A 16,970-nucleotide genomic window follows, 5' to 3' on the forward strand; every position below is an offset into this window, starting at 1 on the left:
TCTCCAAGTCTAGCAAAATTTAAAATGTATTCCAAAATATTTTCAAAGATGTTATTTCATCTCTATGATACTCATGAAGCAAAACTACCATAAAGATTTCTTTTTTCTGGTACTTCACACAACACCATTCCCCCATATCTTTGCCATCAGATTTCTCAAAACTGTAAGAAGAGATTAAAATCCTTCTTTGTACATTCAAAAGTCACACATGTTTTAGAGACACTGATTTGAACATTTACATTACAGCAACCAGAATGCTTGAGAAGTCACAGACCAAGACCAGTAGTTGTGAAAACTGGAGATATTTATGAGGGAGAAGAGACTGTTAAGGGACATGTAGCTATCTATCTATCTGCAAGTGGGTATAAAGTATAACCACAAGAAAGACTTGTTCTGGTTGGCCCTAAATGGAAGAGGAATTTGCAGGGAAATTTTGAACTCAAAAAGTTTTCAATAATTAGGGCTTTTCAATACTAAAATGGATTGTATCAAGAATTAATTTGTTCTCAGAATCTTAATGTATTCAAAGGATATTAAGGCAGTTAATTTATCAAGTGGATCTGAGAATGAATCAGTTTTGTTTTGAAGATTTTAAGGGGGGAAATGAAAAGAAAAAGGAATATTTCACTATATAAAGGAAAGGGGTGGAAGAGAACTTTATTCCCCACAATTAAGTATGAAGAAGAGTTTAGAAACATGGAGGAAGGGGTAGGGAGAGTAGGTATCAAATAAACATCATTGTTATTTGAATCAAATAGAAAAGGGTAAAAAATACATACACACATACACACACACATACGTGTTATTGTAGAAATATTTCAAACACCATAAGGAAACAGGCAGGAATAGGCAGAGGAGGGATTAAGGAGAAAGATAATACTGAGGAGGGAATAGTCATAAAGAAAACAAACTAGGGGCGACTAGGTGGCATAGTGGATAAAGTACCAGCTTGGAGTCAGGAGTACCTGGGTTCAAATCCGGTCTCAGACACTTAATAATTACCTAGGTGTGTGGCCTTGGGCAGGCCACTTAACCCCATTTGCCTTGTAAAAACCAAGAAAGAAAGAAAGAAAGAAGAAAGAAAGAAAGGAAGAAAGAAAGAAAGAAAGAAAGAAAGAAAGAAAGAAAGAAAGAAAGAAAGAAAGAAAGAAAGAAAGAAAGAAAGAGAAAACTTCCTGAGGAGGTAGGGATGGAAAATAATGGAAAAGAAAAAAAGCAGAAAAGAAGAGGGGAAAGGAAGAAAGAAAAAAAGGAGAAGAGAAGACAAGAGAAAATGGAGAGGAGAGAGGAGGAGAAGAGAGAGAGGAAAGGACAGGAAAAAAGAGAAAGGAAGGAAAGGGGAGGGAATAGTATTGCCTCAAAAGAAATAAAGAGGCAATTGCAAATAATCCTGGGAAGTAAGCACTGACAAAGAGAAATGAGCTTAACTAGAACAATTTATACAATGATAAGAATACTGTAAAGAAAAATAACTTTGAAAGACTTGAGAACTCTGACCAAAGCAATGATTTATCAGTGGATCTATGATAAAGCATGTCATTTACCTCCTTATCAGAGAAGTAATGGACTCAAGGTACAGGAGATACATGATTTTGGACATGACTAGTTAATCAACCAAACAAAAAACATTAAGCACCTATCCTTTCCTTTCTTAACCTTATTGTTTTTTTAGTAGAAGAGGAACAGCAATTTACATTAATTACTAATACTCCTTTACAAATATCATCTCATCCCTATATCTTAGAGTATACCCCTTTCTCACTCATTTTATATATATATATATATTTTTTTTTCAAATTACATGTAAAAATATATAGTTTTCTTTTTTCTTTTTTAGTTTTTTTGCAAGGCAATAGGGTTAAGTGGCTTGCCCAAGGCCACACAGCCAGGTAATTATTAAGTGTCTGAGGCCGGATTTGAACTCGAGTACTTCTGACTCCAAGGCCGGTGCTCTATCCACTGCACCACCTAGCCTCCCCGTAAAGATAGTTTTCAACAAGATGTGTAAGATTTTGAGTTCCACATTTTTCTGCCTCCTTTTCTTCCCTTTCCTCTCCCCATGAAAGTGAGTAATATGATTGATATACATACAGTCATGTTTAACATATTTCCTTATTAGTCATGTTTTGAAAGACTCAGAACAAAAGAGGAAAAAAACATTAAAAAGAAAAAACACAAAATAAATTTTAAAAAAGTGAACAGTACTCTTTGATCTGCATTCCAATTTCACAGTTCTTTTTCTGGATGTGGATGGCACTTTCCATCACAAGTCTTTTAGAATTGTCTTTGTTCTTTAAATTGTTGAGAGGATCAAAGTCTATCATAATTGATCATCACACAATGTTGCGGTTAATATGAACAATCACCCTCACTTCTTATTCCCAGTTTCCTCCAAAACTTATCCCACACATCCATCCCCTTCTGCACAACACTGCTCTGGATCTGAGGCCAGTGCTCAACATAAAATTATTTTGTTTCTTTTGACCATATTTTTCATTTAATTACATGTGTACACATTGTACACAAGTTGTAAGCTACCAGAAGACAAGGACCACACTTCATTTGAGATTTTGTAGTTTCAGGACTCAGGGCTCAACAATGTCTAGAACAGAATAAAAGTTTCATAAATGCTTATTGATTGATTTTTTTTATGCAGCAACTTTCACCTCTAACTCTTATACATCCATGGTAACTAGTCAGTATTACCTGCCCCATTTCCATGGTTCAAGGGAACAGATCCAGAGTGAAGTTGAGAAGACAAGTGTACTCTTCCAGGTAACAAAAGCTTCTGCTTTGCCCTCTTGTCATTTCAGAAGTGCCCCACAGTATAATGCACACTAAACTATTTCCCCCAGTATTTATCTTTTCCCCTCCACTCATGTCACAAGGCCATCTCCCTTCTCTATGGGGAGAGGGGGAAGTCAATAGTAGAGTTCCATCTTCTGCTTTGATGTTACATACTCTTAGTGCTAGATGTATCTTGGACCAATGACTGAGTCTACCATACTCATAAGCCTTATTAATTCTCTAATACCAAAGAATCACAGGGGCAGCAGAGGCCAGGAGAAGTCAGCAACTTCAACCCCCTTCCTCGAAACAGAAATCCCAGCCATCCTGGACAGCTGCATATATCTGTCCTATTTTCAAAGAATGCTTCCATAAGACCCATGACCCCACATAATAACTTTTCTAAAGAACTAGAAATGCTTATCCTTACAAGAGCCTAGCATGATCTTGTTGCCCTTAATATCTGACTAGATCTTTCATGTCATAACTGCAGGCACTATGCCCCTCAGATCTCCATCCATCTATTCACATCATCTTATTCTGTACCATTCCTAGGCATGTCCTTCCATAAATACTTTCAAATACTCCATCCAATGTATTAGGGGTCTTCCTATGGACTTCTTAGCTTTTACTGAATGGAGTCAATTATAGTTCAAATTTGGTAGATAGCTATCCTGATTCCTTTTGGCTCTGATGATGTCTTTTATACCATTTCAGAACAATCCTTTCTTGGCAATATGCTGTAATCCATGTATACCATGTGTCTCAGTTTAGTCTGACCCATAATGACCAGACAGCACCTCTGGGAGAATAGTGGTGTGGAAAAGCAGGACTTTGTTAAAAGCACTCCAAAATTTCCCAAAGTAGACCGCTCTACTCTTGTTCAATTCTGGATCCAGCTTTTTGTCCATTTGTGGTGTCTGTCTAAGTTATAAATACTACTGGATTTGTCCTAAGGGCTATTTATTTAGATAAACACTGATCAACATTTTTTTTTCCATATTTGCATGGTTGGAGATGATTCTGAATAATTATTGAGTATTAAGTGCTAGTAACCTTTATACATATAAAATATGTTGTCACATTTTGTCTTTTTTTGTAACCTCCATATTTTGTTTCAAAAGCATCCCCTCCCCTTTTTTTAATGATATAACCCAAGTTAAGACCCTCTTACCTGGACCACTATAGTAGTCTACAAATTAGTCTGCTTGCCTTAATTAAGTCTCATACTTCTCCAAATCATCTTTCAGATAGCTGCCAAAAAAGACTGTCCTAAAGCCCAGGACTTCTCTACTCTGCTCTGTTTAGGATCTGAAATTTTTCACAATATGGTCCCAATCTATCTCTCCAGTGTTATTCTACATTGCTACACTTCCCTCAATCTTTGGTCTAGTAAAACTGACCTTCTTGCTATTTCTCACACATGAATACAGTGTCCCATTGCACAGTGTCCCTCATTCTTGGAATGAATTCCCCTCCTCCCCTCTGAGGCCAGATTTGAACTCAGGTGGCACAGTGATAGCGTTGGACCTGGAGTCAGTAAGATTCCTGATTTCAAATCTGACCTCAGACACCTATTAGTTGTATAATCCTAGTTCCTCAGGCATGATTTGTCTCAGTATCCTCATCTGTAAAATGATCTAGAGAAGGAAATGGCAAATCATTTCAGTATTTTTACTAAGAAAATACCAAATGTGGCCACAAAGAGTTGGACATGACTAAAAAACAACTGAACAACAAGCAATGTAAACTATACAAAATGTTTAATATTCAGTTTGGTTGGACTGATTCCTTTTAAACTAAGGTAGTAAAAAAGCAAAAGTTAATTTTGGAATATACTGTGGAAGCAAAGCAAAACTCTCCTTTATAGTTCAAATTAAAATATTAAGAAATATAATGATCTAATCTAAAAATAGTTTCTATACTTTTTCCTTTAGGAAAAAGGTTAAGGTTAAGATTCTAATAATGAGGTGGTAACCAAATTTAACTCTTCTCCAGTTAAAATTATTGTTGCCTTCATCTTCTGAAATGACTGGACTATTGACCCATATCAGGGCAGTTCCTTCTTTGAATACCTCATGAAATGATTAGGATATTGATCAGAAGAAAGCAATGCCTTTACATGTCACCTGTGACAAATCGAGGGAAGCTGTGGGACTGCTCAGAGAAGGACAAGTAGTTTTAGGAAATTAGTTTTCCAATGGCTTCCCTAAAAGTTTAAGTGACTATTATTCCATTAGAAGAAGTAGAATCACAAAATCATATTTCATTATTTTGTGGCATTTTCCTTATTCAAGCTTCCTGTAAGTTTCATCTCACAATATCTTAGAGAAAGAGATGGCCAGAAGTATAAAGAGATTACATTAGTTCGGATATTTCTCTAAGTTAGAAATGCTTTGTTTTAGAAAAATGATAAATATATTAAAATGTTTCTGACAGACTTTTGTCTAAAACATAGAGTACAGTATTAATAGCAATTTTTCTCCCTCAGCAACACAAATTCATGACCCAGACACTTAATAGTTAAAATTCTTCAAAACAGTTATCTTAACAGCTTTTCTCAGCAGATTATCAAATGTCATACAATACAACTTTTCACTGTTTCAGAGAATTTCATTATCTGACTTTTGTCTCCTATAGCAAATATTTCATTCCATGTTTTTATCAAATAATAGCACTTTGTGAGCTATAGCAGTGCTATCTCTCTGATAATGTTATGTGTACAAGATCCAAGGAGGCAAAGCAAGCTCAAAGGCTAATCTGGCAGTATCAGTCAAACAGCCAATCTTTAAGACTAGTTAGTTTGGCTTGGTTTAGTTTTTAATAGTCTAAAGAAATATCCCAAGTCAAATTATTAAGACCATAATTCACTTGCTTCATTTCCCAGAATCAAGAGAAGACAGCATACTACAGTAAAGCTATGAAGGATATGTATCCTGAAAGGTTTTTTCAGAGTTTAATTAAGTACAGTAAGCTTTTTTATATTAAATATAATAAGCTTTTTTCAAATCTTTTATATTACAGAAAAATAGTCAGTATGCCCAGACTGTTAATTTTCCAGATAGTGCTGATGGAATTCAAGTGGCATATAAATGTCTTAAGTCTGATAGAACAAATTAATCAATCTTTTTCTTTATTACAAACTTCTATAGATTTTGCTATAATGGTTGCACTGTTTTTTTTATGGTTTTTGCAAGGCAAATGGGGTTAAGTGGCTTGCCCAAGGACACACAGCTAAGTAATTATTAAGTGTCTGAGACTGGATTTGAACCCAGGTACTCCTGACTCCAGGGCCGGTGCTTTATCCACTGCACCTAGCCACCTGGTTGCACTGTTCTTAGGAAGGACAGCAACAATTCAATTAAATGCAATAACTGTATTCTTGAAAGGGTGTGTGTGTGTGTTTGTGTGTGTGTGTGTGTGTGTGTGTGTGTGTGTATCAACTTTCTTGATATCAAACTGTAAAATGGAGTGATCATAGAATTTCTTTTTAAATCCCAAATTTATTTTGCAAAAAGACTGAGGATGTCTAACATTTTTATAGAGTTGGGTATTACATATCAGACTTATTTTAAGTGGGATAAAATGGTCTTGGGATTCTGAAGGTCATCATGAGTTCATCTAGGCAGAACCTAATTTAATCACCCCTGAGAACTCTCTCTACCTCATTTTTATAAAGCTCAAGAGACAGAAGATAGCAAATTAACAATCCTTGAAGTCAAGAAGTTCCTCTTTGTTTCTAATTTAAATATGTCTTTCCCTCTAGGATTTAGTTCTGTTTTTCTTTGCAATCTCTTTTCTCTTTTGTCTCTTAAAAAGCTTTAAGAGCTGAAGAACCCTACATTTTACTGTCATGATTTTATTCTACATTGATATAAGCAATGTTAAAAAGAAATTACAAGTACACAGTAACTTTAATCATTTTAGAATAAAGCTTCATTTGGAACATGATCCTGTTTTAACTAAAAGTACTCTGAGAAAGTAAATTGCCCATCCATGTGAGTGAGAAATTAGTAGGTCCTGTGTACTCAGATATCATCAGAACATGACTAAATCCAACATACCAAGTGTGACTGTGGTCTTCCAAAACAGCCAATCCAGATTACGGAGGTGTTTGGCTCATCATGGAGCTTGGTTGCTCAGTTTAAATCAATCAATAAGCATTTATTAAGCTCTTACTATATTCCACATAATATACTGGTGTGGGGATTCAAAGACAAAAAAAGAACCAGTATTTGTTCTCAAGGAACTCTCTCATGTTATAAAGATATCTATAGATGTAAAATTATTGTATGCAATAAATGCAAAGTATAATTAGAGAAATTAGAAAAGGTTTCATAAGGTGGTGTTTGAGCCTTCAATCTTGAAGGTGTTCTAGATCTATCATACATGTATTTGAAAGAAAGAATTTAAAAAGCATTTATTGAGCATTAAGTACTGTGTGTAAAGCACTGAGAATACAAACAGAAAAGCAAGGCTGCTTTCCAAGAGTTTATATTCTAGTGGAGAAAGGAAATATGCAAGCGGCTTCAAATACTGGTGAGAAAAAAAGCCATAGTGCTCCTTGGGGAGATATAAGTGATATATAAATGGATAGATATAGCTTATAGATGAATATTCTTTGTATCATTTTTGAGATTAAATTTCTGCTGTTTTCACATCACTTAAATCAGTTCATCATCTTTCTTATAACCTCTGGTTACTCCTTCTTAATTAAGGCTAATCAATTTCAATTCTAAATTAAGTTAGCTGTGAGGACGATCAGACCCAGAATATATATATATATATATATATATATATATATATATATATATAGAGAGAGAGAGAGAGAGAGAGAGAGAGAGAGAGAGAGTACCAAGTGAATTACACAATTAAAAAATTTTATTACAAAGAGTCATTTTGCTAAATACAGTGGTCTCTCCTCTAGGACCATCTTTTTACAAAGGGAGTTAAGTTTTAACCACCTCCCTAACCACCTCCTTTAATAGTATGTGACCACAGAACTAGTGATAGTTTCAGTTTCTCACACAAAAATTTCAGGGATCTGTACTAGTTCCTGATTATTTTAATTGAAATTACACTTGCTGAGAAGCAAGTTAACTCCCCTTGAATTCCAGATTATAAATGCCCTAAATCTAACAAAATCTTTATTTTCTGATATCACTTTTTAAAAAATCCTCAAGCTCCAGAAAGTTCCCTGCTTTGAGGAAGGAAACATCAACTTAACTTTATTTGTCCCTTTAGGATTTCAAACAACTGCCATATATTAGTTTAACTTCAATGTAAAGGGAATTCTGAAAATAACACAAAAGGTTGAAACATGGTATCTGACTATTAGCCTAAACTAAATGTCTTAAGAGCCCATTCCAAGAAGTCCTAGGCATAAAATTCACTTTAACCTATTTATAGTAATAGTAAAAACAATCATAAAGCTAACATAAGAATTAAGCCAATTCTACTTTATATCATTGGTGGAACGCCTTTAAAAACAGTTCTCAATATTTTTTTGTTTTTTATTTTTTTTTAGTTGTCAATATTTTTAAAGAAATTTTCCAAAGACTTTTCCAAACAAAATATTTACCTTACCTACTCATATAAATTTCAAGCAATAAATTAAGTAAATAATTTTTGGTTTTGCTATGTTTTCAAATCATCTACCTTATATTTAAATGTAGATTTAAAGCTAAAATTTAAATCTAAGTGAGAAAAGAAAAAACTGACTTCAGAGACCTTGTACTTTGGACCAATGTACAGGCAGAATCATTGCTCCAGGGTTCCAAAGTATTTTGCCAAAATTCACCAAGAGAAAATAAAAGCTGTTACCTTGATAGAGTAATAATGCTGGGAAAAGGAAAAGAAAATTTCCATCACCTAAATTAATGTGCATACACATTCTAAGGAACTCCTACCATTTCTACAGACAACATATGGGAGCATCAACATGAACATTTTTTTTCCAGTAGATGTCTGAGAGCAGTCCCCTCGAAAACCCACTGACCTGAGTGGATTTTGTCTCTGGTATTCCATTCAAAAGTCCTGGAGCCAATTGCTTTCCTTTAGGTAGAGCACAGCCATGATCCTCCGGCAGGGCTGGCGTGGAATGGTTGCTTCCAGGAGGGATCTTGTTGAAGGAGGGTCGCTTGTGAAGTGAGAGCAAGGTGACATCTGGATCACTTAAAGTAGCCAAGGAGGGTTGGTCTAACAGGCTCCCCTTCATTTCACTCCCAGCTTTCTCCATCGATGTTTCTTGTTCACTCCAACTCTACAAAAGTCAAATTTATTTCTACCAGCCTAATCTGCTAAATTAGAAGTAAATGCTTTCTTTTTCCCCATTCTATATCCCATCTAGGTGAAAAGTCACTGTTCTGTCTAGAATAGTTTCCCACAAAGCCATCCAGCGTGATATTTCAGCACCAACTCAGGTTCTCTCTGCCCCTGAGTGAAGGGCTCTGTTTGAATGGCCCCAGCAGTACCTGCAGGCTGCTCCTTCCCGGTCTGTATTCACACTCCTCTATCTGTGTTCATTCTCTTTAAACTCTGCCTTCTCTTTGGCATCTTTTCCCTCATTGCACTACTTTGCTAATCTTTGCACACGGCCCGTTTACTCACCCAAGACAACACTGACTAGCCTTTCAAAGACTCCAGAGGCACAACGGGGCTGGGCAGGAACCCTACATATAATTAACTCCCAAAGCTAAAAGGTGATTTCCTCTTAGCTATGTGCACAATCACAAGTCCTAGAAACCCTGCCTAGAGGCAGGGGGAAATAATCCACTTCCTTTTATTACTGAATTACTAGAGTTTCCCTGGATGAAATATAGCTCTTTCTTCTACTAGCTTCTATAATACTTTGTCACTGGACCATTTATTTCCTAAGCAATATGACTTGCATTTTCAAGAAAGTATAAAAAATTTTTATTTTTATTGTAACTTAGTTTCCCCTTGGGTCAAAGTCTTTACAACAAGGGGGGAAAAAAATCTTCCATGGGTGCAAATTTACTAGACACCACAAATTAGAAATGAGCAAAACACTCTACACAACAATGAGATCTTACAATAATGGTCCTTAAAGTTAAAATTAAATAACATAAATGAAACTTATAATAGGAATAACAAGTTCAACTCTGATTCTGCCACTTAGTTGGACTGTTCCATAAGTTCATTGAGCCTCAGTTTCCTTATTTGTAAAAATGGAGAAAGGAAGGTATCACGGGCATTTTAATTAAGATTAAAGCAGAGAGGGTTTATGAAGTACTTTGCAAACTATCAAGAATTCTATATATAACAGTAATAATAGAGGAATATTTATTGCTCATGGCTGGGTCATGCTAATATAATTTTTAAAGTGACAATACTGCTGAGGAGGTAGGGATGGAAAATAATGGAAAAGAAAAAAAGCAGAAAAGAAGAGGGGAAAGGAAGAAAGAAAAAAAGGAGAAGAGAAGACAAGAGAAAATGGAGAGGAGAGAGGAGGAGAAGAGAGAGAGGAAAGGACAGGAAAAAAGAGAAAGGAAGGAAAGGGGAGGGAATAGTATTGCCTCAAAAGAAATAAAGAGGCAATTGCAAATAATCCTGGGAAGTAAGCACTGACAAAGAGAAATGAGCTTAACTAGAACAATTTATACAATGATAAGAATACTGTAAAGAAAAATAACTTTGAAAGACTTGAGAACTCTGACCAAAGCAATGATTTATCAGTGGATCTATGATAAAGCATGTCATTTACCTCCTTATCAGAGAAGTAATGGACTCAAGGTACAGGAGATACATGATTTTGGACATGACTAGTTAATCAACCAAACAAAAAACATTAAGCACCTATCCTTTCCTTTCTTAACCTTATTGTTTTTTTAGTAGAAGAGGAACAGCAATTTACATTAATTACTAATACTCCTTTACAAATATCATCTCATCCCTATATCTTAGAGTATACCCCTTTCTCACTCATTTTATATATATATATATATTTTTTTTTTCAAATTACATGTAAAAATATATAGTTTTCTTTTTTTTTTTTAGTTTTTTTGCAAGGCAATAGGGTTAAGTGGCTTGCCCAGGCCACACAGCTAGGTAATTATTAAGTGTCTGAGGCCGGATTTGAACTCGAGTACTTCTGACTCCAGGCCGGTGCTCTATCCACTGCACCACCTAGCCTCCCCGTAAAGATAGTTTTCAACAAGATGTGTAAGATTTTGAGTTCCACATTTTTCTGCCTCCTTTTCTTCCCTTTCCTCTCCCCATGAAAGTGAGTAATATGATTGATATACATACAGTCATGTTTAACATATTTCCTTATTAGTCATGTTTTGAAAGACTCAGAACAAAAGAGGAAAAAAACATTAAAAAGAAAAAACACAAAATAAATTTTAAAAAAGTGAACAGTACTCTTTGATCTGCATTCCAATTTCACAGTTCTTTTTCTGGATGTGGATGGCACTTTCCATCACAAGTCTTTTAGAATTGTCTTTGTTCTTTAAATTGTTGAGAGGATCAAAGTCTATCATAATTGATCATCACACAATGTTGCGGTTAATATGAACAATCACCCTCACTTCTTATTCCCAGTTTCCTCCAAAACTTATCCCACACATCCATCCCCTTCTGCACAACACTGCTCTGGATCTGAGGCCAGTGCTCAACATAAAATTATTTTGTTTCTTTTGACCATATTTTTCATTTAATTACATGTGTACACATTGTACACAAGTTGTAAGCTACCAGAAGACAAGGACCACACTTCATTTGAGATTTTGTAGTTTCAGGACTCAGGGCTCAACAATGTCTAGAACAGAATAAAAGTTTCATAAATGCTTATTGATTGATTTTTTTTATGCAGCAACTTTCACCTCTAACTCTTATACATCCATGGTAACTAGTCAGTATTACCTGCCCCATTTCCATGGTTCAAGGGAACAGATCCAGAGTGAAGTTGAGAAGACAAGTGTACTCTTCCAGGTAACAAAAGCTTCTGCTTTGCCCTCTTGTCATTTCAGAAGTGCCCCACAGTATAATGCACACTAAACTATTTCCCCCAGTATTTATCTTTTCCCCTCCACTCATGTCATCAAGGCCATCTCCCTTCTCTATGGGGAGAGGGGGAAGTCAATAGTAGAGTTCCATCTTCTGCTTTGATGTTACATACTCTTAGTGCTAGATGTATCTTGGACCAATGACTGAGTCTACCATACTCATAAGCCTTATTAATTCTCTAATACCAAAGAATCAAGGGGCAGCAGAGGCCAGGAGAAGTCAACAACTTCAACCCCCTTCCTCAAACAGAAATCCCAGCCATCCTGGACAGCTGCATATATCTGTCCTATTTTCAAAGAATGCTTCCATAAGACCCATGACCCCACATAATAACTTTTCTAAAGAACTAGAAATGCTTATCCTTACAAGAGCCTAGCATGATCTTGTTGCCCTTAATATCTGACTAGATCTTTCATGTCATAACTGCAGGCACTATGCCCCTCAGATCTCCATCCATCTATTCACATCATCTTATTCTGTACCATTCCTAGGCATGTCCTTCCATAAATACTTTCAAATACTCCATCCAATGTATTAGGGGTCTTCCTATGGACTTCTTAGCTTTTACTGAATGGAGTCAATTATAGTTCAAATTTGGTAGATAGCTATCCTGATTCCTTTTGGCTCTGATGATGTCTTTTATACCATTTCAGAACAATCCTTTCTTGGCAATATGCTGTAATCCATGTATACCATGTGTCTCAGTTTAGTCTGACCCATAATGACCAGACAGCACCTCTGGGAGAATAGTGGTGTGGAAAAGCAGGACTTTGTTAAAAGCACTCCAAAATTTCCCAAAGTAGACCGCTCTACTCTTGTTCAATTCTGGATCCAGCTTTTTGTCCATTTGTGGTGTCTGTCTAAGTTATAAATACTACTGGATTTGTCCTAAGGGCTATTTATTTAGATAAACACTGATCAACATTTTTTTTTCCATATTTGCATGGTTGGAGATGATTCTGAATAATTATTGAGTATTAAGTGCTAGTAACCTTTATACATATAAAATATGTTGTCACATTTTGTCTTTTTTTGTAACCTCCATATTTTGTTTCAAAAGCATCCCCTCCCCTTTTTTTAATGATATAACCCAAGTTAAGACCCTCTTACCTGGACCACTATAGTAGTCTACAAATTAGTCTGCTTGCCTTAATTAAGTCTCATACTTCTCCAAATCATCTTTCAGATAGCTGCCAAAAAAGACTGTCCTAAAGCCCAGGACTTCTCTACTCTGCTCTGTTTAGGATCTGAAATTTTTTACAATATGGTCCCAATCTATCTCTCCAGTGTTATTCTACATTGCTACACTTCCCTCAATCTTTGGTCTAGTAAAACTGACCTTCTTGCTATTTCTCACACATGAATACAGTGTCCCATTGCACAGTGTCCCTCATTCTTGGAATGAATTCCCCTCCTCCCCTCTGAGGCCAGATTTGAACTCAGGTGGCACAGTGATAGCGTTGGACCTGGAGTCAGTAAGATTCCTGATTTCAAATCTGACCTCAGACACCTATTAGTTGTATAATCCTAGTTCCTCAGGCATGATTTGTCTCAGTATCCTCATCTGTAAAATGATCTAGAGAAGGAAATGGCAAATCATTTCAGTATTTTTACTAAGAAAATACCAAATGTGGCCACAAAGAGTTGGACATGACTAAAAAACAACTGAACAACAAGCAATGTAAACTATACAAAATGTTTAATATTCAGTTTGGTTGGACTGATTCCTTTTAAACTAAGGTAGTAAAAAAGCAAAAGTTAATTTTGGAATATACTGTGGAAGCAAAGCAAAACTCTCCTTTATAGTTCAAATTAAAATATTAAGAAATATAATGATCTAATCTAAAAATAGTTTCTATACTTTTTCCTTTAGGAAAATTAAGGTTAAGATTCTAATAATGAGGTGGTAACCAAATTTAACTCTTCTCCAGTTAAAATTATTGTTGCCTTCATCTTCTGAAATGACTGGACTATTGACCCATATCAGGGCAGTTCCTTCTTTGAATACCTCATGAAATGATTAGGATATTGATCAGAAGAAAGCAATGCCTTTACATGTCACCTGTGACAAATCGAGGGAAGCTGTGGGAGCTGCTCAGAGAAGGACAAGTAGTTTTAGGAAATTAGTTTTCCAATGGCTTCCCTAAAAGTTTAAGTGACTATTATTCCATTAGAAGAAGTAGAATCACAAAATCATATTTCATTATTTTGTGGCATTTTCCTTATTCAAGCTTCCTGTAAGTTTCATCTCACAATATCTTAGAGAAAGAGATGCCAGAAGTATAAAGAGATTACATTAGTTCGGATATTTCTCTAAGTTAGAAATGCTTTGTTTTAGAAAAATGATAAATATATTAAAATGTTTCTGACAGACTTTTGTCTAAAACATAGAGTACAGTATTAATAGCAATTTTTCTCCCTCAGCAACACAAATTCATGACCCAGACACTTAATAGTTAAAATTCTTCAAAACAGTTATCTTAACAGCTTTTCTCAGCAGATTATCAAATGTCATACAATACAACTTTTCACTGTTTCAGAGAATTTCATTATCTGACTTTTGTCTCCTATAGCAAATATTTCATTCCATGTTTTTATCAAATAATAGCACTTTGTGAGCTATAGCAGTGCTATCTCTCTGATAATGTTATGTGTACAAGATCCAAGGAGGCAAAGCAAGCTCAAAGGCTAATCTGGCAGTATCAGTCAAACAGCCAATCTTTAAGACTAGTTAGTTTGGCTTGGTTTAGTTTTTAATAGTCTAAAGAAATATCCCAAGTCAAATTATTAAGACCATAATTCACTTGCTTCATTTCCCAGAATCAAGAGAAGACAGCATACTACAGTAAAGCTATGAAGGATATTTATCCTGAAAGGTTTTTTCAGAGTTTAATTAAGTACAGTAAGCTTTTTATATTAAACTATAATAAGCTTTTTTCAAATCTTTTATATTACAGAAAAATAGTCAGTATGCCCAGACTGTTAATTTTCCAGATAGTCGCTGATGGAATTCAAGTGGCATATAAATGTCTTAAGTCTGATAGAACAAATTAATCAATCTTTTTCTTTATTACAAACTTCTATAGATTTTGCTATAATGGTTGCACTGTTTTTTTTAGGTTTTTGCAAGGCAAATGGGGTTAAGTGGCTTGCCCAAGGACACACAGCTAAGTAATTATTAAGTGTCTGAGACTGGATTTGAACCCAGGTACTCCTGACTCCAGGGCGGTGCTTTATCCACTGCACCTAGCCACCTGGTTGCACTGTTCTTAGGAAGGACAGCAACAATTAATTAAATGCAATAACTGTATTCTTGAAAGGGTGTGTGTGTGTTTGTGTGTGTGTGTGTGTGTGTGTGTGTGTGTGTATCAACTTTCTTGATATCAAACTGTAAAATGGAGTGATCATAGAATTTCTTTTTAAATCCCAAATTTATTTTGCAAAAAGACTGAGGATGTCTAACATTTTTATAGAGTTGGGTATTACATATCAGACTTATTTTAAGTGGGATAAAATGGTCTTGGGATTCTGAAGGTCATCATGAGTTCATCTAGGCAGAACCTAATTTAATCACCCCTGAGAACTCTCTCTACCTCATTTTTATAAAGCTCAAGAGACAGAAGATAGCAAATTAACAATCCTTGAAGTCAAGAAGTTCCTCTTTGTTTCTAATTTAAATATGTCTTTCCCTCTAGGATTTAGTTCTGTTTTTCTTTGCAATCTCTTTTCTCTTTTGTCTCTTAAAAAGCTTTAAGAGCTGAAGAACCCTACATTTTACTGTCATGATTTTATTCTACATTGATATAAGCAATGTTAAAAAGAAATTACAAGTACACAGTAACTTTAATCATTTTAGAATAAAGCTTCATTTGGAACATGATCCTGTTTTAACTAAAAGTACTCTGAGAAAGTAAATTGCCCATCCATGTGAGTGAGAAATTAGTAGGTCCTGTGTACTCAGATATCATCAGAACATGACTAAATCCAACATACCAAGTGTGACTGTGGTCTTCCAAAACAGCCAATCCAGATTACGGAGGTGTTTGGCTCATCATGGAGCTTGGTTGCTCAGTTTAAATCAATCAATAAGCATTTATTAAGCTCTTACTATATTCCACATAATATACTGGTGTGGGGATTCAAAGACAAAAAAAGAACCAGTATTTGTTCTCAAGGAACTCTCTCATGTTATAAAGATATCTATAGATGTAAAATTATTGTATGCAATAAATGCAAAGTATAATTAGAGAAATTAGAAAAGGTTTCATAAGGTGGTGTTTGAGCCTTCAATCTTGAAGGTGTTCTAGATCTATCATACATGTATTTGAAAGAAAGAATTTAAAAAGCATTTATTGAGCATTAAGTACTGTGTGTAAAGCACTGAGAATACAAATAGAAAAGCAAGGCTGCTTTCCAAGAGTTTATATTCTAGTGGAGAAAGGAAATATGCAAGCGGCTTCAAATACTGGTGAGAAAAAAAGCCATAGTGCTCCTTGGGGAGATATAAGTGATATATAAATGGATAGATATAGCTTATAGATGAATATTCTTTGTATCATTTTTGAGATTAAATTTCTGCTGTTTTCACATCACTTAAATCAGTTCATCATCTTTCTTATAACCTCTGGTTACTCCTTCTTAATTAAGGCTAATCAATTTCAATTCTAAATTAAGTTAGCTGTGAGGACGATCAGACCAGAATATATATATATATATATATATATATATATATATATATATATAGAGAGGGAGAGAGAGAGAGAGAGAGAGAGAGAGAGAGAGAGAGAGTACCAAGTGAAACTTGTGTTCTGGACCCTTTTCCCTTCTCTCTCTACAGTGTCTTGGTAATCAACTGAATCAGCTCCCAAGAGTTTAATCATCATTTCAATGCATTGGCTATCAAACAAATACATGTCCAAAATATGACTCATTAATTCCTCCTCACCCCCCCACCCACTGTTCTTCCAAATTTCTTCTCTCATAGGCACCACAATTTTCATATGTTAAATTATACAAAGCAGGTCAGAGACAAAGTGCCAGTAGATCAGATAGTGGTTCATACATTACCTTCTTTGCAAGAACCAATTTGCCAGGCACAGGATTACTCCATTCCTTGGAACTCCACCCTGCTGTTGTGGAGTCGAATATTTTGT

At 35.2% G+C, this 16,970-nt stretch overlaps 1 protein-coding gene across 2 annotated transcripts in view; it reads right to left on the minus strand.

Annotated features, from left to right (window-relative positions):
• The window catches only part of ATP7B (ATPase copper transporting beta), a 146,529-nt gene that overhangs the window by 89,841 nt on the left and 39,718 nt on the right, over positions 1 to 16,970 (minus strand). Inside the window, exons 1-2 of one of the 2 annotated variants that reach the window (XM_074217193.1) lie at positions 9,261 to 10,125; positions 8,786 to 9,049 (exon numbers count right to left, since the gene is read on the minus strand). The exons of the other annotated variant lie outside the window; for it this stretch is intronic. Of the exons in view, the coding sequence (XP_074073294.1) occupies positions 8,786 to 9,025 (240 nt within the window). The 5' untranslated portion in view covers positions 9,026 to 9,049; positions 9,261 to 10,125. Of the gene's footprint in view, positions 1 to 8,785; positions 9,050 to 9,260; positions 10,126 to 16,970 lie in introns of those variants that run through there. 2 annotated transcript variants of the gene reach the window in all.

Source organism: Macrotis lagotis, chromosome 1 (assembly GCF_037893015.1).
Source record: "Macrotis lagotis isolate mMagLag1 chromosome 1, bilby.v1.9.chrom.fasta, whole genome shotgun sequence".
NCBI classification, from domain to species: Eukaryota; Metazoa; Chordata; class Mammalia; order Peramelemorphia; family Peramelidae; genus Macrotis; species Macrotis lagotis.